The sequence below is a fragment of the Oncorhynchus keta genome, chromosome 17 (genome assembly GCF_023373465.1).
Source record: "Oncorhynchus keta strain PuntledgeMale-10-30-2019 chromosome 17, Oket_V2, whole genome shotgun sequence".
NCBI classification, from domain to species: Eukaryota; Metazoa; Chordata; class Actinopteri; order Salmoniformes; family Salmonidae; genus Oncorhynchus; species Oncorhynchus keta.
In genome coordinates this window covers 33,540,516-33,567,735 of record NC_068437.1, presented here as the reverse complement: position 1 = coordinate 33,567,735, position 27,220 = coordinate 33,540,516, and the positions used below count along the sequence as shown (strand labels likewise).

General features: G+C 43.2%; 1 protein-coding gene across 2 annotated transcripts in view; it reads left to right on the top strand.

The window, feature by feature from the left end:
- The window catches only part of LOC118396192 (low-density lipoprotein receptor class A domain-containing protein 3-like), a 139,597-nt gene that overhangs the window by 45,185 nt on the left and 67,192 nt on the right, over positions 1 to 27,220 (top strand). For both annotated transcript variants that reach the window (XM_035790297.2, XM_035790296.2), the window contains exon 2: positions 7,338 to 7,484. In XM_035790297.2, the coding sequence (XP_035646190.2) occupies positions 7,338 to 7,484 (147 nt within the window). The remainder of the gene's footprint in view (positions 1 to 7,337; positions 7,485 to 27,220) is intronic.

The following is a 27,220-nucleotide window of genomic DNA, read 5'->3' as shown; positions in this document are numbered from 1 at the left end:
ACTGGAAAGTCTTCCTCTGTGACCTTGATGTCCCCAACAAAGACTCCCCTGTAAAACAAGCAAGGTGTTGTAGCAAACAAGACCCCCACAATGCAGCAGCGGCACATATAGAAATCGAATGAATAGAACGTGCTTGGAACCTCTAACCCTGGCAATTTGACTGGAAAACTCATGGGTACACTCACAATGGCTGCCTGGCATTGTGACGCAACATTCCTACTTCTACTTCCTGTGTTGCTCCTATGGACAAAGATTAGTTTAGCATCTTCCTCTTTGCAATGGGTACACTCACAATGGTCTCCAGTCCACCCATTATGCAATCAGTGACTTGAATGGGGACGTCCGTTCTATTCTATTGCTATGTCAGCGCATGCAGTCAGGAGCGGCGGAGAGGGGAAAATGTATGTCTAATATACTTTTTTTGCAAAAATATATGTATTTTTTTAGGGGGTGGGAGGTTATTTGCCTGGCCAATAACCGTAATCCAAAATTCCATAACCATCATAGCCCTAACACACACACGCGCATACAGACTTTGACAGACACACACACACACACACACACATACACACGGCTCCAATTTCCCTCCACCACTCGCTGTGCTTCAGAAGTTCCTGATACAGCCAACCCATTAAAGTCAGTCTGTAATTGGAAAATAAATTCCTACCTCTAGCCATAAAAAAGACAGGCTTATTCAGAGCTGTCTAATATTGATCCGTCCCCTCCCTTATTTTTACCTTCCTCAAACATAAAAAGCCCTTCCGTATTTGATTTGGAGTCCTGAAAATGTAACTGTCTGTATTTGTTCTGCTTCAAACTCAAGTGTACATTCTTAATGGGGTGTGTGACATACACCCTGTGTATATAATCCCCTCATCAATTATGTACCATTCGAATCTATGTCTTACCTCTTCCTCCCTCCTGATCAATGTAGGTGAAATATGATACCCTGGCTGGGTCAAAGAGCCCACTTTAATGTTAGGTTATAGATTGAAGCTATATATTAATACAGACAAGGGTGTACAGTCCAGGGTAGAGGGATCAACATGCTGAGGAATGATGGTATTACTGGGGAATGTGGAGGCAGGAAAGTTCAGGCCAGGACTTCTCCTCTCTATCCCCTCTATCTCTTCTTCCCCTCTGTCTCTCCTCTGCCCCCCCCCCTCCCATTTGTATATCCCCAACCTGTCCCCTTGTATTCCTTGCTCCCCCCATCCCTCTGTCCCCCCCTCTCTCCCCTGTATCTCCAGTGGAAGTGGGGATTATGCAGCCTCTCATCCAGATGGGCTGTTACCTATTTTTCTCCACTCCACTCTATATTCCCCCTATGGAGGTAGCTGTATTGAGTATGCAGTGTCTGCTCCATCCTACTCCCTTACATCTTCTCTCTCTCTCTCTCTCTCTCTCTCTCTCTCTCTCTCTCTCTCTCTCTCTCTCTCTCTCTCTCTCTCTCTCTCTCTCTCTGTCTCTGTCTCTGTCTCTGTCTCTCTCTCTCTCTCTGTGTCTCTGTCTCTGTCTCTGTCTCTCTCTCTCTCTGTGTCTCTCTCTCTCTCTCTGTCTCTCTCTCTCTCTCTGTGTCTCTCTCTCTCTGTCTCTCTCTCTCTCTGTGTCTCTCTCTCTCTCTCTGTGTCTCTCTCTCTCTCTGTGTCTCTCTCTCTGTGTGTCTCTCTCTCTCTCTCTCTCTCTGTGTCTCTCTGTCTCTCTCTCTGTGTGTCTGTCTCTCTCTCTGTGTCTCTCTGTGTCTCTGTGTGTCTCTCTGTGTCTCTGTGTGTCTCTCTGTGTCTCTCTGTGTCTCTCTGTGTCTCTCTGTGTCTCTGTGTGTCTGTCTCTCTGTGTTTCTCTCTGTGTGTGTGTGTCTCTCTCTCTGTGTCTCTCTCTCTCTCTCTCTGTCTGTGTCTCTCTCTCTCTGTGTCTACAGTTGAGGTGTGTGTGACAGTAGGGATTATGCATAGACTGGTCCAGGCGTGCCCACTGTGTATCTGTGGAGGCTTAAAGCCCAAGGATTGTAGTTGACAGAGGTTGGGGGGGGCTGACGGTGGGTGAAGGGAGCGGGGGGCTGACAGGAAGAGGGGAGCGAGGTCTAGTCAATATTGGCTCAATGTAATTGCTTTCATATTCGTATTACTGTTAACACATAGTCCCCAGGTATGCTTCGTTTAGAGACCTACAGGTATCTTACTTTCTGATGATTTTATATGGAGTAAAACTGAAGTGAATTAGGTGAAGAGTAGTAGAATGCTGGGACGGGTGTGTGTGCCTGCATGCATATGCGGTGTGTTTCATGCTGAAAGGGTAAATGCATTGCCAAATCAATTGAAGGTTATCTCAAGTCACCTTGGGCGATTTAAGTAGGAACGATGCACTAAGGTATACAGTTAAGTGTTACTGATGAAAACCCTACAGTAAGCTGATTCCAGACAGTGAAATGAGATTGCCTTTTTATTACAAAAGGAGCCAGTGGACTGGGATGCATAGATTGTGTGTCCTTGTGTAGGAAGACATCGTATGTAGGGAAGGACACGCATCTCAGAGTGAATGAATGAATGAATGCATGAGGGACTGAGTGAGGTGTAGAAGAGTGAGTGAGTAAGTGTAGGCCAATATCCTGGTGTAGTGCTAGTACACACACACACACACACACACACACACACACACACACACACACACACACACACACACACACACACACACACACACAGTCCCAGAGCAGCTCTCTAATTAACCCATTGCCCCTCGCAAACAGCCCGGTTCCTTCAAGTCTATATGCACGGCTCCCTCATACACATTTCCAGTGTGTGTGCACCCATGTGAATTTAGGTGCTTGTGTGCGTGTGTGTGTGTGAGCAAGCGTGCGTGCGTGTCACTGCTACCGGAGGCTGGTTGAAGCAGCTCAGTGTAGCCATCCTACAAAGCCGCTGGCATGTCCTCCTGCCAATTAGAGAAATAACTATTAGAATGCTACACATAAAAGACCTGGCAACAGCCCCTTTTCTCCCTTTCTGTCTCTCCCTCAGTCCCTTTCTCCTTTTATTGCAAGAGACAAAAGTGAGGCTTACATCACCCACTCTAAGGATCAGGAGAGGGCTGCGGTGTAAACATTCTGACGGGATGTTAGGTAGACATTTTCAGAACCTCAAGGTTTATGCCTCGATCACACCGACAGCGTCATTGCATTTTGGTTGCAGAGGCATTTGTAGTGCGTTCTGTGTGGTGCATACTTTGGATTTATCGAGCGTATGCGTCAAACTGTATGTGTAGATGGCTTGACAGCAATGGTCGCAGAAGGTGAATGTTGAGCTTTTGTTGCACACATATCCAAATGATGCTGCATACCATGTTGCACAATGATTCTGTAGGTGTGATCAGGGCATTAAATGGCCAGGGTGATAATGAAACACTTCTCATACACCTGTAGTACCTCTATGACTCATACCAGCTGTAAATCACTCAGATGAAGCGCTGGGAATGGCTGGATCAGAGGAGGTTCAAAACAAGTGAGCAGGAGATCTGGAGCAGGAGATCTGGAGCAGGAGATCTGGAGCAGGAGATCTGATGGTTGGGGGGAAAGCACAGTTGAACTTGGCTTGCAGGCTTTCTGGCTATCTGTGTGTAGGTGAGTTTGATGTACTCTCATCAGATATAGTCTGGGTTAACTATAATGAGTAATGTGCTAACATTGTGATCTGCCATCCAAAACACGTAAGTTAATGTTTTCATTGATGATGAAAATAGAGGAAAACATGTTGGTTCTGTTGCTAGTTACTAAATAATACAACGTGTTTAAAATACTGTGTTGCCTGCTGTGAGTTGATAACAATAACAAAATCCCCGTTACTACAAGCAGGAGCTATCTAACACATCTCACAATCTACTACTAGTTCCAGTTTGTCAACTTGAATTATAATGCATGTAGGCCTATTATTTATATATTGACACTGGACTCTTGTCATGTTGTATTCCTCCCCTAGCTTATTCCAGTTTGGGATGCAGATACCGAGTGAAAAGGTGTAGGGGTCCAAAATGATCCCTATTTAGTGCACTACTTTTGACTGGAACCCTATGGGTACAGTATAGGAAATAGGGTTCCATTTGGGACACATCCTGTGCCTTGTTATCCTTAAAGGGATCATTCTGGATTTTGGCAATGTGGCCCTTTTATCTACTTGCTAGCAGATACCCATAGACTTCAAGTCATTGCGCTAACGCGAGCATTTGCTAACAAAACTAACTAACTTCCTTCATACTGGACACAAATACATAAAAATGGTATCCACGAGTTCATCTGACTCAGAGGAATTAACTCTTTAAGTCATAATTAGGCCGACTATAGTGTAGTGGTGTTTGTTAGTGTGTACCCACAACAGGTGCCTGAGCCCAGCCAGCCAGCCCAGCAGCACATGGTTTACACTCCAACTCCATTAGTCTATAATGCTGGAGTGCATCAACAAGTTCTGCCTCATCATGTCCCACTTACTAAAGATGTACTTGATGCCATACAAATATAGCCATCCATATTGTCTTCTAGGTCTATAATCTACACAGGACTCTAGAAAGGAGGCTTCACTCAATGCTGCATGCAGCAGACTCTTGTCATATTGAGCGACAGAGAAATCAGAGGATAAAGTGTGTGTGTGTGTGTGTGTGTGTTTACGACTGTGCCTGCGTTTTAGGGATGGACATTTAAAATCATTTCAGTATTCAACTAATTATGCTATTTTTTTTGGATATCTGGATAGTGTTTGAAAGAAACATTTGTGGGGAATCTTCAATGAAAACTTGCTCACCAGAGAGAGTCAGTGCGCTCTGCTTGTTTCAGCAGAGGGGTGAGAGAGGTGCAGGGGCTGGTGTGTGTGTGTGACAGTCTGTGTGTGGCACAGAGGAAGAGAGAGTGCAAAAATAGCTATAGTAAACCAACGTGCACTAGTTTGAATAACTTGTTGCTGCCATAGGTTATCTATCATACCATCTGGTAGTGCCCATCTTGACTGCATCAAATCATTGTAAAGAAGTTAGCTAGCTAGCTACAGTAGCCAGCTAAGTTAACCAGCTAGCTAGCTAAAGTAGCAAGGCTAATTTAGGCTATTTTGCTGCGCTACCCATCCTTGGAGCAGGTCAAGAGCTTCAAGTTCCTTGGTGTCCACATCACCAACATGATCCTAACACACCAAGACATGCCTATTCCCCCTCAGGAGAATGAAACGATTTAGTATGGGTCCCCAGATCCTCAAAAAGTTATACAGCTGCACCATTGAGAGCATCCAGACCGGTTGCATCACCGCCTTGTATGGCAACTGCTCAGCATCTGACCGTAAGGCGCTACAGAGGTTAGTGCGTATAACCCAATTCATCACTGGGGTCAAGCTTCCTGCCAGAACCTCTATACTAGGTGGTGGCAGAGGAAGGACTCCAGTCATCCAAGTTATAGACTGTTCTCATTGCCACCACATGGCAAACAATACCAGAGTGCCAAGTCTAGGTCCAAAAGGCTCTTTAACAGCTTCTACCCTCAAGCCATAAGACTGCTGAACAATTAATCAAATGCCCCCCTGCTGCTACTAGCTGTTTATTATCTATGCATCGTCACTTTACCCCTACCTACATGTACAAATTACCTCTACTAACCTGTAACCCCCGCACATTGACTCGGTACCCCTTTATATAGGGGTGGCAAGTAGCCTAGTGGATAGAGCGTTGGGCCAGTAACGGAAAGGTTGCTAGATCGAATCCCCAAGCTGTCAAGGTACAAATCTGTCGTTATGCCCCTGAACAAGGCAGTTAACCACTGTTCCTAGGCTTTCAATATAAATAAGAATTTGTACTTAACTGACTAAATAAAGGTTAAATAAATAAAAAATATATAGCCTAGTTATTTTGTGTTACTTTTTTAAAAACTTTTGTTTCTCAATTCTATTTTCTTAACTGCATTGTTGGTTAAGGGCTTGTAAAGTAAGCATTTCACAGTAAGGTGACAACTGTTGTATTTGGCGCATGTAACAAATACAATGATTTGATTTGTCTACAACAACTCCATTCATATGACACAATAGCCTACCTGTTGGTTGATCATCGTAGCCTACTCGTTTTATTATCAAACTTAATTCCATTTTGCATTGATTAGAAATCTCCCACTTCTTTGATTCTCCAACAATAACAACAAACTACATGTGTGAAACGTTTGTGGGCTACCAGTGTATCTTTTTGATAGGGCACACTTATAAAAACTGTTGTTTAAAAAAAAGGAATTTAATAATCTATTCTTTTAGGCTATGTAGCAATGTCACAGATCATTTTATTTAATTTTAGACAAAGCCTTAAAAGGTGCGATATGTAACTGATCAAATTTACGTAGAAATATGAGTTATACATCTGTCATTATCATTGAAAGCAAGTCTAAGAAGCGGTAGATCTGCTCTATGTGTGCTATTTCTATACTTCTCGTTCTTAACTTTTGTTTTTTGCTTTTATACACCAGCTTCAAACAGCAGAAAATACAATATTTTTGCTTATGGAAAATATATTTCACAGCGGTTTAGATGGTACACGGATTCTCTACACAATTACTGTTTGTTAAACTGAAATTAGGCAAACTATTAGAAATTTAGCAACCAGGAAATGGCGGAGCGATTTCTGCATTTTGCACCTTCAATAAAAAAATAAATAAATGAATACTCTCCCAAGTAATCGAATACTGTCAGTTTGGATATTTTAGTATTCATGTAACCATTCCCATCCCTAGTGAGTGCGTGCCCTTATCTGCCTTTCGTAATATTAGCCAGCAATAGTGACTCAGAGACTTGACTGTTATCACCAGATGACCCTTTCGTACCTCTCATATTGGTATTCATGCAGCTATCCTCTGTTTGTATGATCTGCCTGGATACTGATATAGGAATGGAGCCGCTGCCTTTATAAATGTTCCATTTGGAGATAATAATATGCAATATAATTTTATCGTCCTAGTTCTGTTTGGACTATTATTATTATTATCGCTGAAGTTTACAATTGGCTCAAAATCGCTGAAGTTTACAATTGGCTCATTCATCCCCCTCCTCTCCCCTGTAACTATTTCCCAGGTCGTTGCTGCAAATGAGAACGTGTTCTCAGTCAACTTACCTGGTAAAATAACGGATAAACAAATAACGGATAAACAAAACAACGGATAAATATTATGTATTATTTTCCTCTTCCAACCCCACCACCCCACTCTCTTCCCTATCTTCCCCATCCTGGTTCCTTGCCTCATCCCCTCTTTCTCATGCTCCTCTCTCCTCCCCTCCTCTTGCCCTCTCCTTCTCCTCCCCCTGCTCCTCTCCTCCTCCATCTCTCCTCTCCCACAGAGAGCCAGCTCCTTCCGGGGAACAATTTCACCACAGACTGTAACAACCCAGGGAACTTCATGTGTGGGGACGGGAAGTGTATCCCAGGGGCGTGGCAGTGTGACGGAGTGTCCGACTGCTTCGACAAGAGCGACGAGAAAGGCTGCTGTGAGTACAGATCCCTTTCTCCGCTGGCTAATTCTATCTTCCTCTCTCTCTCCTTCCCTGTCACCTCGGGTTGGGCCGTTTCCCGATTTCCATACCGTTTCTGTTCCATCCCGGGGTATACGGTATTAACGGAAGTGCACACAAGGGGCGCTATTTCCAAAAATGGTAAAATATTATTTTGAAGCAAGAAAACAATTTAGGAAACAGGAATCTTGATCCAAATGGGGTTTGGATGTCTCTGATGTTACCAAGAAGCTTGATCTTGAAATCTAGCCACTTAACTAACAAGATAGCAAACCAAATGCATAGCTGGAGCCCTAAGCTGGATATAATTTATTTTACACATTTTTGATTTCTTACCAAAGGTTTGATTTCAATTAAGGAATATGTCGCCTACTCATGTTGGGTGGGAGGGTTTTAGGTCCCTCCCACCCATCTACACTCTCCACTCAATAGGGCTGTGGCGGTCATGAAATTGAATCAGCCGATGATTGTCAAGCAAATAACTGTCGGTCTCATTGTAATTGACTGTTAATTAATATAAACACATTTAGCATCCAAACACTTTTATTTAACTAGGCAAGTCAGACTACACCGGCCAAACCCGGACGACACTGGGCCAAACCCGGACGACACCGCCCTGTGGGACTCTCAATCACGGCCGCACAACGGTCTAAGGCACTGCATCTCAGTGCTTGTCACTACAGACACCCTGGTTCAAATCCGCTTAGCCTGGATTTGAACCAGGGTGTCTGTAGTGACTAGCACTACTCAGGACCCTACAAACCACTGATGCAGAACTTTGGAACATCTACATTTTAAAAAGTCTAATAAATCCATGTGAAATAGCCTACACCTTCACAATAAATTCAATATTTATTTTAGACAGGTCTAAAGAAACAGGATATGAAGAAAATGTAGTCTATTTCAGAAGAACACAATAGCATACTCTGAGTTGTCCTTCTGTTAGGTCTTGATCTGGCTATACCATATGGCTGTGGGCTGCACTAGTGCAAAGAAATCGCTGAAGTTGAAGACTTTTATTTCCCTCACCAACTTTAAACATCAGCTATCTGAGCAGCTAACCGATCGCTGCAGCTATACATAGTCCATCTGTAAATTGCCCACTCAATCTACCTACCTCATCCCCATACTGTTTGTATGTACTTTTCTGCTCTTTTGCACACCAGTATCTCTACTTGCACATCATCACCTGCTCATGTATCACTCCAGTGTTAATCTGCTAAATTGTAATTATTCGCTCCATTGGCCTATTTATTGCCTACCTCCTCATGCCTTTTGCACACCCTGTATATATACTTTTTTTTCTACTGTGTTATTGGCTTGTTTATTGTTTATTCCATGTGTAACTCTGTGTTGTTGTCTGTGTCACACTGCTTTGCTTTATCTTGGCCAGGTCGCAGTTGTAAATGAGAACTTGTTCTCAACTAGCCTACCTGGTTAAATAAAGGTGAAATAAAAATAATTAGCAGACAAGATATGCTTAGAATTCCGTGGCATTGTTTTATATTATTTTATAGTATGAAGAATACAAGTGAACAAAGCTGAATAAAAGAGACAGGATATTATCTCCAAATTATTTGAGGGAGTGCGCACATGCGGCTATTCTGTGTTGAGCGGTTGACAAACAAATATGTACTCTTAGATGCTTAATTTAGAGTTATTCATGTAATATTAGTTGTACAAACGTTGGCCTATATGTTTTGATTTTTAATAATTGTAAGGTTGCATGATGTGACTAATGATGATTTAAAAAATAGTTGCATTAAAGACATTGTTTTTTTGCGCAGGCTATAGACACTTCGTCAGTCTCTCATTCATAATTTGACAAGCACTTTATAATGACTTGAATTTCCCAGCGACATCCCCTTTGTGTGGCCATAATGCACCCTGAAAAAAATCTGGCCTTTTGCAGCCCTTCTCCCTGAGTGCTGCCTGCTCCGAAACACCTCTTACTCACACGGCTCTCCATCATGTGATCCATCATGTGATCGGGTCTTTCTCACAGGCCACAAGTGAAGACAGACCGATCGGGGATGCAACTGCGTGCATCCTTATCTAATTGCGAGGTGTATATTGAAGATATTGGAAGAACTGTCCACATTTACTTTTCGTCAGCCAACAAGATGAGTAGGCCTAACGAACAGCAAAAGCACTAGCCTATGTCAATCTACTATCCCACATAATACAAAAGTTGTCCTATTCTGCGTGAGAAATAAATATTCCAAACATGGTGTGTGAAATTAGTTTTGATTGCGAATGGACCGTTACCATGCACCTGTCTCGAAACAGGGGCAGGGGAAAAAATGCATGTTATCTCTGCACATAAATAGCGAATGGAGGACGCTTTTCCTGTGGCTCATTTTCATGCCAGCCAGGTAGGCTATACTCCTGTTGTAAAGAGAAGCAATGTGCTTAATATTAAGAAAGTTGAGAAATTAATATACTAGTAGGCCTAGCCTACAGAAAGCTGATGAGATCCTCCTCTTTTTAATAGAGGCAATCACTCTGTTTTCTTGCGTAATTGCATAACCTGTAGAAATATTGCGCAACATGAGCTCATGGGCTATCGTGAAGTGTTTGATTAGCTTTTCGATTACATTTGCATTGATGTCAGAGTGATTAGAGGGACAATAGAGTGCTGAGTACCAGACAGTTAGCAAGTTTGGTAGGCTACTAATGACCATCAGCAGCATTAGAGCTTGGAGAGGCCTAATTACCGTGACTAAAAGGTCACATAGAATTTGACTGCCTTCATGACTCATGACCGCTGGTGTAGCGGTAATATGGTCACGACAACAGCCCTGCCCCTCAACCCTCTCCCCTCTCTCTTCAACCCGCTCCTGAGACTGTTAGCCGTCTCTGGGGAAATGTACATGTTGCTCAGCCACAGTTTACTCAACTTCCTAACACTTATAACACTACACACACACACACACACACTGTCCTTCCCCTTGTCCTCTCCTTCTGTCCCTTCACCAACACTCTGCTGTTTTCTGTGGCAGCTCAGGGAGTCACCAGTCAACTCAAAGTCTCTCTCTCTATGTATGCATCTCTTTTTATCTGCCTCTGTCTCTCTCTCTCTCTCTCTTTTTCTACATCTCATTCTCACTCTCACTCACTCTCAGCCTGAGATGTCTTGTTAATTTCAGTACATTTTTTGGACAGACTTCTCCTCCTCTCCTTTTTTAGCCTGAGGTCTGTAATCCATCCAAGCCGTCCCCTTGACTTCACTTCCTGGTCTTGGCAGAGCAGACAGGTTAGGTTAGATTTGGTTCTTCAGACAGCTCACTGCTCTGTCAGGTGTTTTCACCTCACCAGATCACTGACGCTGATGTGCAGTAATAAATAAATAATACAAATAATACATTTAATTTGCATAGCGCTTTTCATTACAGTCTTATGTCAAAGCTCTACATAGGTAAAAAATGTATAATGATGATAAAAATACAATTAAAACATCATACATTTAGAATCAAGGCAGAAAAAAAGTAGTCTAGGTGCTAAAAGGACTTTCCAGATTAGGACTATAACAAAGACAGTCTGTAGAAATGTGTTCAGGGCCCAAAATTAGGTCAGCCGTGATAGTCAGATAGTTGGTCAACTATGGTTTGCCAGTGCTGTGATAAAATATTGTGTAAACAATGCATGTGAAGAATTAGCTAGACAGACAGTTTTAGAGAAATGATTCCATTAATTTGTCAAATTAACAGCCAATATGCCAACATTTCATTCAAACAATGAAGTCAATCCACATCCATACACTGACTGAAATCAGTTGATAGGACTTAGATAAGTTGTAAATGCATGGAGTACTGATATTGCATCATATAACTGCACTCACAGCTTTCCAAGAAAACAAAATATGAGACATTTATGGTCTGTTTACATAGGCTATTTATACAGAAAATGTGTATAAAACATGTAGAAACTGTATTTAAAATGATATGACACTATTTTAAGGTGACTATAATAATAATCACATGCCTTTTTCTTCCTGTATAAGAAAAAGTAATACATTACCTATGCCTCTACTGCCATTCATTCCAATTAGACTGGTTTGGGATTTCTCCCTGACCTAGATGGCTGCCATTTTCGCCCCTTTATGGAACTTTGGCGTTTTCTTTTTTTACATATCCCCTCTAGTTATCTAGGCAGGGACATCCAGTGATAATGAGTTCTGTGTGTACATGGTTGTGGGTGGGAACATTAACATGTTGCACAAGGTTTAGAAAGTTCTGCAGAAATGGTGACCTTTATCATCCAACTCCGCTGGGCATGTTGTACTGCTCTCATTGCGAGTGCACACAATAAACTTTAGTTTGTTAATTAGTCTCCTACCACTTCGTCGACCTCACCGTCTGCATATTTCCTGTAGGAGCCCAAAGAGAGAGGCTGTTTGTAAGCTCCTTACACAGGGTTGTTTTAATCTGTGCAAATCTTGTGAGGAATCATGAATAAAGTTTGCTGCCATTTCTGAGTCTCTTGGTCCAGTCCTTGGTCCACTAGATGGTAGATGAGATGAGGATCTAGGACGATCTAGCTAGGCTGTTATTGGAATCAATACAATTTACTAGTTGAGTGGAGAGGTTGGAGAAGTAGCCAAATATTTTAACTAATTTAATTTTGATGATAAATTATTTTGCAGGAGTAAACTACCTAGGCTGCCTCTAGGAGCTATGGCAAACATGGATGAGATCATTTAAAACTGATGCTGAAACAAAGTGAATGGCTTCACAGGAAGTTATTCTAATTGACGCTAAAGCAGAGTGAATGCACTGATATAAAATGACCTGATAGCTCTCCCTACATTGTGGGAGCATTTAGTTGTTATTGTCTATCTCCTCCTGGGCCCCAGTCTGAGACACACGCACACACACAGAGACATACACACACACACACACACATACACGCATTGTCTCAGACGTCCGTCGGGGCGTAGGTGGGCCTTAATATCCTGCAATAGATGGTTATGTGTCACCTGATATCTCCAGTGACTGCTCCTCCAAATCCCCAGCAAATCTCCCTGCTCTATTAGAGGCTGTGTGGCTGTATAGCTGTCCCTCTGAGTGCGGAGTAGGAGAGGAGAGCTTCATTACAGCTGCTGGGCATGCAGCTGGGGCTGATATACACAGATTCCTACTGTCTAGGGCTATGATGTTGGCGCTATTTATTTAGGCTACTATAGTGTGGAACTTTTCTAATAGATGTTTAAAGAAGTACACTACATACAAAAGTATGTGGACATCCCTTCAAATTTGTGGATTTGGTTATTTCAGCCACACCCGTTGCTGACAGGTGGATGAAATCAAGCAAACAGCCATGCTCTCTCCATAGACAAGCGTTGGCAGTGGAAGTGGAAACTTCTAAGAGCAACAACGGCTCAGGAATGAAGTGGTAGGCCACACACACAAGCAAGTCCCCGACGCAATGTTCCATCATCTAGTAGTAAGCCTTCCCTGAAAAGTGGAGGCTGTTAAGGCAGCAAAGGGGGGACCGACTCCATATTAATGCTCATGATTTTGGAATGAGATGTCCGACGAGCAGGTGTCCACATACTACCATGTAGTGTATACTATCGCCTGTTATTCCATTAGCCTTCAGCTATCTAGCTGCCCTTCCACTGTGTCCTGAATAGTAATCACTATTTTATGTGGATATAGCCTATTTCCCAGATGCTCTAAGTGCTTTACATAGTAAAGGTAGAATGTTAGGAACTCACCTCTTCCACTATCATGTATCACCCTTGTAAGTGAGGCCATGGCAGCTGTGTTGTACCAGAATGTTGTACCAGGCAGTGCAGTAACCTTTCAGCTACCTGCTCTGCCTCTGTCTTGTGGATGGGAATCATTTATCTGGTTCTCTCTCCTAACCCCCCAGAGACAGGGCTACTTAGCCAGCGGTTAGCACTGATGTGGGCGGACTTCACACAAATTGGGTTTTTCATGCAGAGCTGGAAGTAAAGGTCATATTCAATGGGATCTCCCCCATGTCCCATTAATGAGAATTTGTTTTTGGAAATGATGTTGCTGAGGGGGAATGACTGGGCTGGAGCGCTGGCTTGCTGGCTGAATTGGACTTGCAAATGACTGATTTGTACACACTGAGTCCCATATGCATACACTGACAATGTATAAACGTACATAATCCAGCTTTATTTATACAGCACATTTCAGACATGGAATGCAACACAATGTGCTTTACAGGAAAAGAAAAAAAGAAAAAAAAAAGAAAATAAACTCAAATATTTGCTACACAACAAACACAAGAGGATGAAACTAAAAAGCACCCTAAGGAAAGTGAAAAAGGTGTTTCTGCCCCCCTCAGGTTCTCTGTCAGGCTGTTCCAGAGGCTGGGGCCATAGTAACTGAAGGCTGGCTCTCCATGCCTCTTGGTCCTAGGCTTTGGGTTTGTTAAAAGGCCTTTGCCAGAGGACCTGAGGGACCTGACATGTATTGAGGTGAACAATTGCGTATTGATTTAATAACATATCTTAAACGCATCTTAAAATGAATTGTAAAACTCACAGGCAGCCAGTGCAGAGGCGTTAAAACCAGTGTAATGTGTGCTCTCCATCTGACCTTGGTCAGTGTCCGTGCTGCAGCATTCTGTATGTTTTTCAATTGACCAATGGCTTTCTTGGGTAGACCAGACAGGAGAGCATTACAGTAGTCAAGCCTGCTTTTAACAAAAGCATTGAGTCTCGCTGTATCAGCCTGAAAGAGAGATTCCCACACCATGGCAATGTTCCGCAGGTGGTAAAAAGCTGTTTTGGTCACATTCCTAATGTGTGATTCGACATTGAGTTCAGAATCTAAAAAACACCTAGGTTTTTTACCAGGTGTTTTATCTTTTTGCTCGTGGATTAAAATGAATGGCCAGATTCTCTCTCTGGAGTAATGAATCACCCTTCACTACCTGGCAGTCCGACACACGAATCTGGGGTTGTCGGATGCTAGGAGAACTCTACCTGCCCCAATTCATAGTGCCAACTTTAAAGTTTGGTGGAGGAATAATGATCTGTGGCTATTTTTCAGGCTAGGCCTCTTAGATTTGGTGAAGAGAAATTGTAGACGATTCTGTGCTTCCAACTTTGTGGCATCAATTTGGGGAAGGCCCTTTCCTGTTTCAGCATTACATGCTGACCACACCCTCGTGTTGCAACATAAATATGCACATACATGTTATTCAATCATTGCATCCACACTGATGCGCTCGTCAATGAGCGTCTGCGTAGCCAGGCACTAAAATAGAACTTGGTTCTATTTGTGACACTCAACGCACTGCAAGTTATGTCTCTCCCATCTCCTCATTGATTTTTAGGAGCATATACTCAAGTGCCATCTCCTCATTGGTTTTTAGGAGCATATACCCACGTGGGTGATTGAAAGATCAACTGAGGTCCACACTCCAGTCCAGTTGGTTGTGGTAATGCACCTTAAAGTTGGTTGCCAACTAAAGTCAAAGAAGAAGAATCCTGAAGGAGGAGAGATTAGATAAATTACCATTTATCTGTAGATCAATTGTCGGAGTAGAGGACCTTGTGCATGTCAGGTAAAATAACAACCCAATGTTTATATCCCAGGACATGTTAGCTAGCAACAGAAACCTAGCTATTTAAATTGCCATAAATGTTTAATGCTTTTCGACCTGTCCCCAAATTAATATACTTGGTTCAGAGTTTGTTTTGATATTTCAATCTGTGTGTCCCGATCGCGTCTGGTGTGGGGGGCCAAATCAACATGCGAGCGATGATGCATGCGGACGCATGGTCTAAGTCAGCATGTTACAATGCCCCTGTGCACAAAGCGAGGTCCATACAGAAATGGTTTGTCGAGATTGGTGTGGAAGAACTTGACTGGTCAGATTCTCTCTCTGCTTTACAACAATTACTACCTCGGTCTTGTCTTGATTTAGCTGGAGGAAGTTGTCAGCCATCCAAGTATTTAAATCACTAATACAGTTTAATAATTTATTCATGGAACTAAAATCCTCCGGTGATACAGAAAAGTATTTGTCTGCGTAGCAGTGAAAATCAATGTTGTGCTTTGTGATAACGTTGCCAAGGAGTAACATATATAAACAGATTAGTACCGGACCCAAAATCAAACTTTGTGGAACGCCACATGTGATATGTATTTTCTCTGAGTTATGTTCACCAAGAGTGACAAAAAACTATTGACCGGTTAAATAGGTCCTAAACCAATTTAGAACTGGACCTGAGAGGCCAACCCACCTCTGCAGTCTGTCCAGAAGGACATCATGGTGAACAGTGTTGAATGCAGCACTTAAATACAAAAATACAAGGACAGAGGGCTGTTTGGCATCCATGTTGGCTCTAAGATTATATACCACTTTCACTAAGACTGTGCTGTGGTGGGCCCAAAAACCAGATAGGATTTTTTTTTTAAATAAAGGTGGCACTTAAAAATAATTTAGCTGTTTGAAAACCAATTTCTCCAGTATTTTGCTTAAAATGTAAGGTTGGAGATTGGCTGAAAATTGCTGAGAGCTGAAGAATCTAGATTACTTTTCTACAGAAGGGGTTTCACCACAGCAGTTTTTAGTGCAGATGGGAAAGTGCCTGTGAACAAGGAGTGATTAGCAATAGCTTGCATTTCTTCAGATATGGAATTAAAACTGTTCTGAAGAAGGTGATGGGGATAGGATCAAGAATGTAGGTAGATGGCTTAAGTTGTGATATCACTTTCCTGAGCATGTCTGTGTCAACCAGGGAAAATAAATTCATAGTGCCTTTGGGTGGTAGGCTAGGGCACATATCATCAAACTTCTCATCAGGTCTTGCTTGACTGATACCCAGCCTAATGCTTGTTATAGAAAAATTATCCTCTGGCGCCGACAGAGATGGCCACCACGCTTTTCGTTCCTAGGAAACTATGCAGTATTTAGTTTTTTTGACATGTTATTTCTTACATTGGTACCCCAGGTAATCTTAGGTTTTATTACATACAGTCGGGAGGAACTACTGGATATAGGAGCAACATCAACTCACCAGCATTACGACCAGGAACAATGGATCGGATCCCAGCCGGCGGACCAAAACAACGATGCCGTAAAAGGGCAGACGAAGCGGTCTTCTGGTCAGGCTCCGGAGACGGGCACACCGCGCACTGCTCCCGAGCATACTACTCACCAATGTCCAGTCTCTTGACAACAAGGTTGATGAAATCCGAGCAAGGGTAGCATTCCAGAGAGACATAAGATAATGTAACGTTCTTTGCTTCACAGAAACATGGCTCACTCGAGACACGCTATCGGAGTCGGTACAGTCAGCTGGTTTCTTCAAGCATCGCGCCGACAGAAAAAATGATATTTCTGGTAAGAAGAGGGGCGGGGGGGTCTGCCTTATGATTAACGAGACGTGGTGTGATCATAACAACATACAGGAACTCAAGTCCTCACAATCAAATGTCGACCGCATTATCTACCAAGAGAATTCTCTTAGATTATAATCACAGCCGCATATATTCCTACCTAAGCAGACACATCGATGGCCCTGAACGAAATTGATTTGACTCTATGTAAACTGGAAACCACACCCTGAGGCTGCATTCATTGTAGCTGGGGATTTTAACAAGGCTAATCTGAAAACAAGTCTCTCTAAATTCTATCAGCATATCGATTGTGCTACCAGGGCTAGTAAAACCCTGGATCATTGTTATTCTAACTTCCGCGACGCATTTAAGGCCCTCCCCCGCCCTCCTTTCGGAAAAGCTAACCACAACTCAAATTTCTTGCTCCCTGCCCACATCAACTATTAAAACATTCCCAAACCAGAAACTGTGGATTGATGGCAGCATTCGCGCAAAACTGAAAGCGTGAACCACTGCTTTTAACCAGGGCAAGGTGACCGGAAACATAATAATAATAATAATAATAATAATATATGCCATTTAGCTGACGCTTTTATCCAAAGCGACTTACAGTCATGTGGTCCTTCTGTAGCTCAGTTGGTAGAGCATGGCGCTTGTAACGCCAGGGTAGTGGGTTCGATTCCCGGGACCACCCATACGTAGAATGTATGCACACATGACTGTAAGTCGCTTTGGATAAAAGCGTCTGCTAAATGGCATATATTATATATTATTATATTATGTGTGCATACATTCTACGTATGGGTGGTCCCGGGAACATGATCGAATACAAACAGTGTAGCTATTCCCTCCACAAGGCAATCAAACAAGCTAAGTGTCAGTATAGAGACAAAGTAGAGTCACAATTCAACAGCTCAGACACAAGAGGTATGTGGCAGGGTCTACAGTCAATCACGGATTACAAAAGGAAAACCAGCCCAGTCACGGACCAGGATGTCTTGCTCCCAGACAGACTAAACAACTTCTTTGCTCGCTTTGAGGACAATACAGTGCCACTGACACAGCCCGCTACCAAAACCTGCGGACTCTCCTTCACTGCAGCCGACATGTGTAAAACATTTAAGCGTGTTAACCCTCCCAAGGTTGCAGGCCCAGACGGCATCCAAAGCCGCATCCTCAGAGCATGCGCAGACCAGCTGGCTGGTGTGTTTACGAACATATTCAATCAATCCTTATCCCAGCCTGCTGTTCCCACATGATTCAAGAGGGCCACCATTGTTCCTGTTCCCAAGACAGCTAAGGTAACTGAGCTAAACGACTACCGCCCTGTAGCACTCACTTCCGTCATCATGAAGTGCTTTGAGAGACTAGTCAAGGACCATATCAGCTCCACCCTACCTGACACCCGAGACCTACTCCAATTTGCTTACCGCCCCAATAGGTCCACAGACGACGCAAGCGCAACCACACTGCACACTGCCCTAACCCATCTGGACAAGAGGAATACGACTACAGCTCAGCATTTAACACCATAGTACCCTCCAAACTCGTCATCAAGCTCGAGACCCTGAGTCTTGACCTCGCCCTGTGCAACTGGGTACTGGACTTCCTGATGGGCCGCCCCCAGGTGGCCCCCAGGTGGTGAGGGTAGGTAACATCTCTACCCCGCTGACCCTCAACACTGGGGCCCCAAAGGGTACGTCCTGAGCCATCTTCTGTACTCCCTGTTCACCCACGACTGCGTAGCCATCCACATCTCCAACTCAATCATCAATCATGCAGACGACACTATAGTGGTAGGCTTGATTACCAACAACGACGAGACGGCCTACAGGGAAGAGGTGAGGGCCCTCGGAGTGTGGTGTCAGGAAAATAACCTCACACTCAACGTCAACAAAACAAAGGAGATGATTGTGGACTTCAGGAAACGGCAAAGGGAGCAGCCCCTATCCACATCGACGGGACAGTAGTGGAGAAGGTGGAAAGTTTTAAGTTCCTCGGCGTACACATCATGGACAAACTGAATTGGTCCACCCACACAGACAGCGTGGTGAAGAAGGCACAGCAGCGCCTCTTCAACCTCAGGAGGCTGAAGAAATTTGGCTTGTCACCAAAAGCACTCACAAACTTTTACAGATGCACAGTCGAGAGCATCCTGTCGGGCTGTATCACCGCCTGGTACGGCAACTGCTCCTCCCACAACCGTAAGGCTCTCCAGAGGGTAGTGAGGTCTGCACAATGCATCACCGGGGGCAAACTACCTGCCATCCAGGACACCTACACCACCCGATGTCACAGGAAGGCCATAAAGATCATCAAGGACAACAACCACCTGAGCCACTGCCTGTTCACCCCGCTATCATCCATAAGGCGAGGTCAGTACAGGTGCATCAAAGCAGGGACAGAGAGACTGAAAGAAGCTGTTTATCACAAGGCCATCAGAATGTTAAACAGCCACCACTAACATTGAGTGGCTGCTGCCAACATACTGACTCAACTCCAGCCACTTTAATAATGGAAAAATTGATGTAAAAAATGTATCACTAGCCACTTTATACAATGCCACTTCATATAATGTTTACATACCCTACATTACTCATCTCATATGTATATACTGTACTCTATATACCATCTACTGCATCTGGTCATCTTTATGTAATACATGCATTGAACTTTGCGACCTTTTGCCACATTTCAGGCTTCAAACATAAAGATATAAAACTGTATTTTTTTGTGAAGAATCAACAACAAGTGGGACACAATCATAAAGTGGAACGACATTTATTGGATATTTCAAACTTTTTTTAACAAATCAAAAACTGAAAAATTGGGCGTGCAAAATTATTCAGCCCCTTTACTTTCAGTACAGCAAACTCTCTCCAGAAGTTCAGTGAGGATCTCTGAATGATCCAATGTTGACCTAAATGACTAATGATGATAAATACAATCCACCTGTGTGTAATCAAGTCTCTGTATAAATGCACCTGCACTGTGATAGTCTCAGAGGTCCGTTAAAAGCGCAGAGAGCATCATGAAGAACAAGGAACACACCAGGCAGGTCCGAGATACTGTTGTGAAGAAGTTTAAAGCCGGATTTGGATACAAAAAGATTTCCCAAGCTTTAAACATCCCAAGGAGCACTGTGCAAGCGATAATATTGAAATGGAAGGAGTATCAGACCACTGCAAATCTACCAAGACCTGGCCGTCCCTCTAAACTTTCAGCTCATACAAGGAGAAGACTGATCAGAGATGCAGCCAAGAGGCCCATGATCACTCTGGATGAACTGCAGAGATCTACAGCTGAGGTGGGAGACTCTGTACATAGGACAACAATCAGTCGTATATTGCACAAATCTGGCCTTTATGGAAGAGTGGCAAGAAGAAAGCCATTTCTTAAAGATATCCATAAAAAGTGTCGTTTAAAGTTTGCCACAAGCCACCTGGGAGACACACCAAACATGTGGAAGAAGGTGCTCTGGTCAGATGAAACCAAAATTGAACTTTTTGGCAACAATGCAAAATGTTATGTTTGGCGTAAAAGCAACACAGATCATCACCCTGAACACACCATCCCCACTGTCAAACATGGTGGTGGCAGCATCATGGTTTGGGCCTGCTTTTCATCAACAGGGACAGGGAAGATGGTTAAAATTGATGGGAAGATGGATGGAACCAATTACAGGACCATTCTGGAAGAGAACCTGATGGAGTCTGCAAAAGACCTGAGACTGGGACGGAGATTTGTCTTCCAACAAGACAATGATCCAAAACATAAAGCAAAATCTACAATGGAATGGTTAAAAAATAAACATATCCAGGTGTTAGAATGGCCAAGTCAAAGTCCAGACCTGAATCCAATCGAGAATCTGTGGAAAGAACTGAAAACTGCTGTTCACAAATGCTCTCCATCCAACCTCACTGAGCTCGAGCTGTTTTGCAAGGAGGAATGGGAAAAAATGTCAGTCTCTCGATGTGCAAAAATGATAGAGACATACCCCAAGCGACTTACAGCTGTAATCGCAGCAAATAATTGAATAATTTTGAATAATTTTGCACGCCCAATTTTTCAGTTTTTGATTTGTTAAAAGAGTTTGAAATATCCAATAAATGTCGTTCCACTTCATGATTGTGTCCCACTTGTTGTTGATTCTTCACAAAAAAATACAGTTTTATATCTTTATGTTTGAAGCCTGAAATGTGGCAAAAGGTCGCAAAGTTCAAGGGGGCCGAATACTTTCGCAAGGCACTGTAAATGTAGTTTACTCACAATAACCATAGTGCCATTTCTACAGGAGTTGAAATGGTTTCCAAGTCCTCTGTTGCTTATTCTGACAGGGAGAACTGCAGCACTACCAGACCCTGTCTGTCAGTCTCTAAAACAGTTTGATGTTGGGACCGGAGCACTACCAGACCCTGTCTGTCAGTCTCTAAAACAGTTTGCAATGTTGCTGAAAATAGTCCTGGAAACCCTGTGGTTAAGGTGAATCTCTTGTCTTTTATAAAGTGCTGGTTGCTGCCAAACAAATCAAAGTTGTCACAAAAATATGACATTCATGCCTTTGCAAAGTTTCTCCAGATACATGTTTAGGGCAAAGAGTTGACTGAAATGTTACGAATCCCTTTGGTAGCACGGGAGGGGGGCAAAAAAAAATGTGGTCCTCCCTTAGTTCCTCATATCGCCTAAAACAAAGGTTGTTGAAACCTACGTTAGTGATGATGGTGTCAATATTGGAGTAGATGGCCAGAACCATAGGCACAAGAGAGTTGATATCATGGACACGGGCTCCTGGGTGACAGTGAACCTTGGTTGGTCCACAGACAGGCAGGCCAAAATCTCTCACCATCAAGCTGCCCACAATGGTGGTAATGATGGAATCCAATGGGGAAACATCCTGCTGAACTGTAGTGGCCGTGGGGGAGGGTGCCACTGGGCAGCCGCGGGCTTTTGGTATACACCCAGGATCCGTGCTGACTCCCGGGGCTGATAGGTTCGTCTCAAGTGGGGAAAAGCTTTTTGATAGCAGGATCGGATCTTCTCGGATAGATGGGTGGCCAGATTGCCTCCCCGATTTCCTAACCCTTGTGAGTGTTCTCCCACGGGCCGCGTAGTTGGATTGGGACAGATCAACGCCCCCCGACTCATCAACAGCTTTGGTATAGGAGGCATTAAAAACTGAGATTCAGTTTGCCTGGGTTACAGCAAGGTCAGTGTACATAGAAAGCAGGTTTTCCTGTTCTCACAGCCAAGCTAACAGCCGGAGGATCACTTCCCTAAGATTCTTGATGGTGGTGCATTTAGAGCAGACAATTGCCTGTCCAGTTTCTAGTTCCACCTTATCTTTTATCTTGTGTGGAAATCATCTCGAACCTGAACTAGCTGAGCATAGACACACCGGTGGACTAGCACTGCTAGCATTAACGTGCTCCATTTTCATGATTGCTAGCAACTGAATGGTACTTAACTGGAGTCCGGAACACAAACGTGCAGTCCCAGCTGTAAAGGCTAACCGTGTTGGGGAATCAATAGCATTACAACCTTTTAGTTAAGATTAAAAACGATTTAATGAAAAGGATTTAATAAAAACAAATCCGAGTGTAGGCTGTTGCATCTGTTGCATGATGACGGAGCTCTTGACACAAAACTCACACACACAACCACACACTCAAAAATATATATACAGTACACACACACACACACACACACACACACACACACACACACACACACACACAGACAGTCAGAAGTAAACACGTCCAGCTAATGAAGTACACACACCTCAGATACACTATGATAGATCAAACATTTTTACACAAACACACGGTGACACACACACCTCGACCATAAAAAATGAAATGTGGTGCTTATGTTGTCCCATGCTATCCTCTTCCTTGCATCCTATCTCCACGACAACCAGTTGAAAAGTTCATCTCAGAGAGTCATACCAATCTGGCCTGTATTTCTCTGCTGTCTCTGATTCATCTCTCCTTCTCTGCTTCTGCTGTTGCTCTGATTTCCCACTGCTTCTCTGCTTCTGCTGTTGCTCTGATTTCCCACTGCTTCTCTGCTTCTGCTGTTGCTCTGATTTCCCACTGCTTCTCTGCTTCTGCTGTTGCTCTGATTTCCCACTGCTTCTCTGCTTCTGCTGTTGCTCTGATTTCCCACTGCTTCTCTGCTTCTGCTGTTGCTCTGATTTCCCACTGCTTCTCTGCTTCTGCTGTTGCTCTGATTTCCCACTGCTTCTCTGCTTCTGCTGTTGCTCTGATTTCCCACTGCTTCTCTGCTTCTGCTGTTGCTCTGATTTCCCACTGCTTCTCTGCTTCTGCTGTTGCTCTGATTTCCCACTGCTTCTCTGCTTCTGCTGTTGCTCTGATTTCCCACTGCTTCTCTGCTTCTGCTGTTGCTCTGATTTCCCACTGCTTCTCTGCTTCTGCTGTTGCTCTGATTTCCCACTGCTTCTCTGCTTCTGCTGTTGCTCTGATTTCCCACTGCTTCTCTGCTTCTGCTGTTGCTCTGATTTCCCACTGCTTCTCTGCTTCTGCTGTTGCTCTGATTTCCCACTGCTTCTCTGCTTCTGCTGTTGCTCTGATTTCTCTCTCCTTCTCTGCTTCTGCTGTTGCTCTGATTTCCCACTGCTTCTCTGCTTCTGCTGTTGCTCTGATTTCCCACTGCTTCTCTGCTTCTGCTGTTGCTCTGATTTCCCACTGCTTCTCTGCTTCTGCTGTTGCTCTGATTTCCCACTGCTTCTCTGCTTCTGCTGTTGCTCTGATTTCCCACTGCTTCTCTGCTTCTGCTGTTGCTCTGATTTCTCTCTTCTTCTCTGCTCATTCTCTCTGATTCCTCTCTGCTTATCTGATTTCTCTCTGCTTCTCTGGTCTCTCTCTGATTCCTCTCTGCTTATCTGATTTCTCTCTGAATTCTCTCTGCTTTTCTTTCCATCTGTTCTTCCTGATAGAGCTGAGGGCACTTCTGTCTCTGTGTGTGTTTTCTATCTCATTTCTGATGCAGGGTCAGCCAGGATCATGTAAATACTGCCACTCACTTTAAAATAGCATTCTACAGCACACAGAAAAAAAAATCAATATCTCAGTTTACTTCTTCTCTTCTCAAAGCATGGAAATAAAACATACCCTTGAAATGTCTTATTACATTACACTTGTAATTACATGTGTTATTGTTTTACTGTATTCCAAAGCCAGTGCAAAGTCAATGCCCTCTGAAACTTAACTCATGAACTACCTTTTCCTTCACAAAGCGTGTGTTGAATGAAAACATGTATATCACAGAACTTCAAGGATTCTGTGTTTTGGCATGCATGTGTGTGTACTCGGTTAAGTGAGATTTTGTGAATGTCTCGGTAGTTTGGTAGTATATGTCTGCATACGTGCATGCAAACATCTGCAAGTTTATGCAAGTGCATGTACAGTACAGTCAAAAGTACAGTCAAAAGTTTGGACACCTACTCATTCAAGGGTTTTTCTTTATTTTTACTATTTTCTACATAGAATAATAGTGTAGAATAATAGTGAAGACATCAAAATGATGAAATAACACATACGGAATCATGTAGTAACCAAAAATTTGTATTTCTTCAAAGTAGCCACCCTATGCCTTAACGACGGCTTTGCACACTCTTGGCATTCTCTCAACCAGCTTCCCCTGGAATGCTTTTCCAATGGTATTGAAGGAGTTCCCACAGGCTGAAGACTTGTTGGCTACTTTTCCTTTAATCTGTGGTCCAATTCATCCCAAACTATCTCAATTGGGTTGAGGTTGGGTGATTGTGGATGCCAGGTCATCTGATGCAGCACACCATAACTCTCATTCATGGTCAAGTTGCCCTTTCACAGCTTGGAAGTGTGTTGGGTCATTGTCCTGTTGAAAAACAAATGATAGTCCCACTAAGCGCAAACCAGATGGGATGGCATATCGCTGCAGAATGATGTGGTAGCCATGCTGGTTAAGTGTGTGCCTTGAATTCTAAATAAATCCTCAACAGTGTCACCAGCTAAATACCCCCACACCATCACACCTCCTCCATGCATCACGGTGGGAACCACACATGCGGAGATCGTCCATTCACCTACACTGAATCTCAAATTTGGACTCATCAGACCAAAGGACAGATTTCCACCGGTCTAATGTTCATTGCTCATGTTTCTTGGCCCAAGCAAGTCTCTTCTTATTGGTATTCTTTAGTAGTGGTTTCTTTGCAGAAATTCAACCATTCACTGAGTCTCCTCTGAACAGTTGATGTTAAGATTTGTCTGTTACTTGAACTCTGAAGTATTTATTTGGGCTGCAATTTCTGGGGCTGGTAATTCTAATGAACTTATCCTCTGCAGCAGAGGTAACTCTGGGTCTTCGTTTCCTGTGGCGGTCCTCATGAGAGCCAATTTTATCATAGTGCTTTACATTTTCTAGATTGACTGACCTTCATGTCTTAAAATAATGATGGACTGTCATTTCTCTTTGCTTATTTGTGCTGTTCTTGCTATAATATGGACTTGGTATTTTACCAAATAGGGCTATCTTCTGTATACCACCCCTATCTTGTCACAACACAACTGATTGGCTCAAACGCATTAAGAAGGAAAGAAATTCCACAAATGAAGAAAAAGGCACACCTGTTAATTGAAATGCATTACAGATGACTACTGCCTGAAGCTGGTTGAGAGAATGCCAAGAATGTACAAAGCTGTCATCAAGGCAAAGGGTGGCTACTTGGAAGAATCTCAAATATATGTACATTTGTTTAGCACTTTTTTGGTTACTACATGATTCCATATGTGTTATTTCATAGTTTTGATGTCTTATTCAACAATGTATTATTCAACAATCTAGAAAATAGTCTAAATAAATAAAAACCCTGGAATGAGTTGTCCAAACTTTCACTGGTACTGTATTTTTGTAGTTTTTTTGTATTGCCTGGGTTGCAAGAAGAGATGAGATAAGGGGGTGACTGGGCTTACTGGACCTGGCCCTTATAGTTGAGATTAACCCCCAGCCTTAATGAAGGGGGCACGGAGAGGTGGGAGTGAAGGAGGATGGTGAGAGAAGAAGAGAGGATGTAGAGATATACACAATACATACAAAGGACAGAGTGAGGGAGAGATGAGAAAGAGGGAGAGATGAGAAAGAGGGAGAGATGAGAATATAGGCAGAAAAAGTAGGAGGTATAAAAAATGAGTGGCCATCAGTAAATCCCAGAGGGGAAGGCCTTTCCCAGAGGGATACCTGGACGATGCTGGGCTGATTGTGCGCCGCCCTATGGGAATCCCAATCACAGCGGCCGGATTTGATACAGCCTGGATTCGAACCACGTACTATAGTGACTCCTCTCGCACTGAGATACATTGCCTTAGACCGCTGTGCCAGTCACAGCCAGCTTTCTAAAGGAATATGCATTCAACATGTTTTCATCAAATCAAATTTGTCACATGCGCCGAATACAACAGGTGTAAACCTTACAGTGAAATGCATATTTACAAGCCCTTAAACCAACAGTGCTTTAAGAAGTTAAGAAAACAAATACAAAAAAATGTTGAGTAAAAAAATAGAAAATTAAAGTAACAAATAATTAAACAGCAGGGGTACCGGTACAGAGTCAATGTGCGGGGCACTGGTTAGTTGAGGTATTTGCGGTAATATGTACATGTAGGTAGAGTTAATGTGACTATGCATAGATTATAAACAGAGAGTAGCAGCAGCGTAAAAGAGGGGTCTGGGTAGCCATTTGATTAGCTGTTCAGGAGTCTTATGGCTTGGGGGTAGAAGCTGTTAAGAATCCTTTTGGACCTGGACTTGGCGCTTGCCGTGCGGTAGCAGAGAGAAGAGTCTATGACTAGGGTGGCTGGAGTCTGCGATCACGACACGCAGATTAAAATATCAAAACAAACTCTGAACCAATGACATTAATTTGGGACAGGTCGAAATGCATTAAACATGTATGGCAATTTAGCTCGTTAGCTTGCACTTGCTAGCTAATTTGTCCTATTTAGCTAGCTTGCTGCTGCTAGCTAATTTGTCCTGGGATATAAACATTGAGTTGTTATTTTACCTGAAATGCATGTCCTCTATCCAGACAATTAATCCACACAAAACGGCCAACCGAATCGTTTCTAGTCATCTCTCCTCCTTCCAGGCTTTTTCATCTTTGAACTTACAGTGGGGCAAAAAAGTATTTAGTCAGCCACCAATTGAGTAAGTTCTCCCACTTAAAAAGATGAGAGAGGCCTGTAATTAACATGCTGATAGAAATTAGGTTAAATTGATTTGAGTTTCCCTGCATTAAAGTCACTAGGAGCGCCGCCTCTGGATGAGTGTTTTCCTGTTTGCTTATGGCCGTATACAGCTCATTGAGTGCGGTTTTGGTGCCAG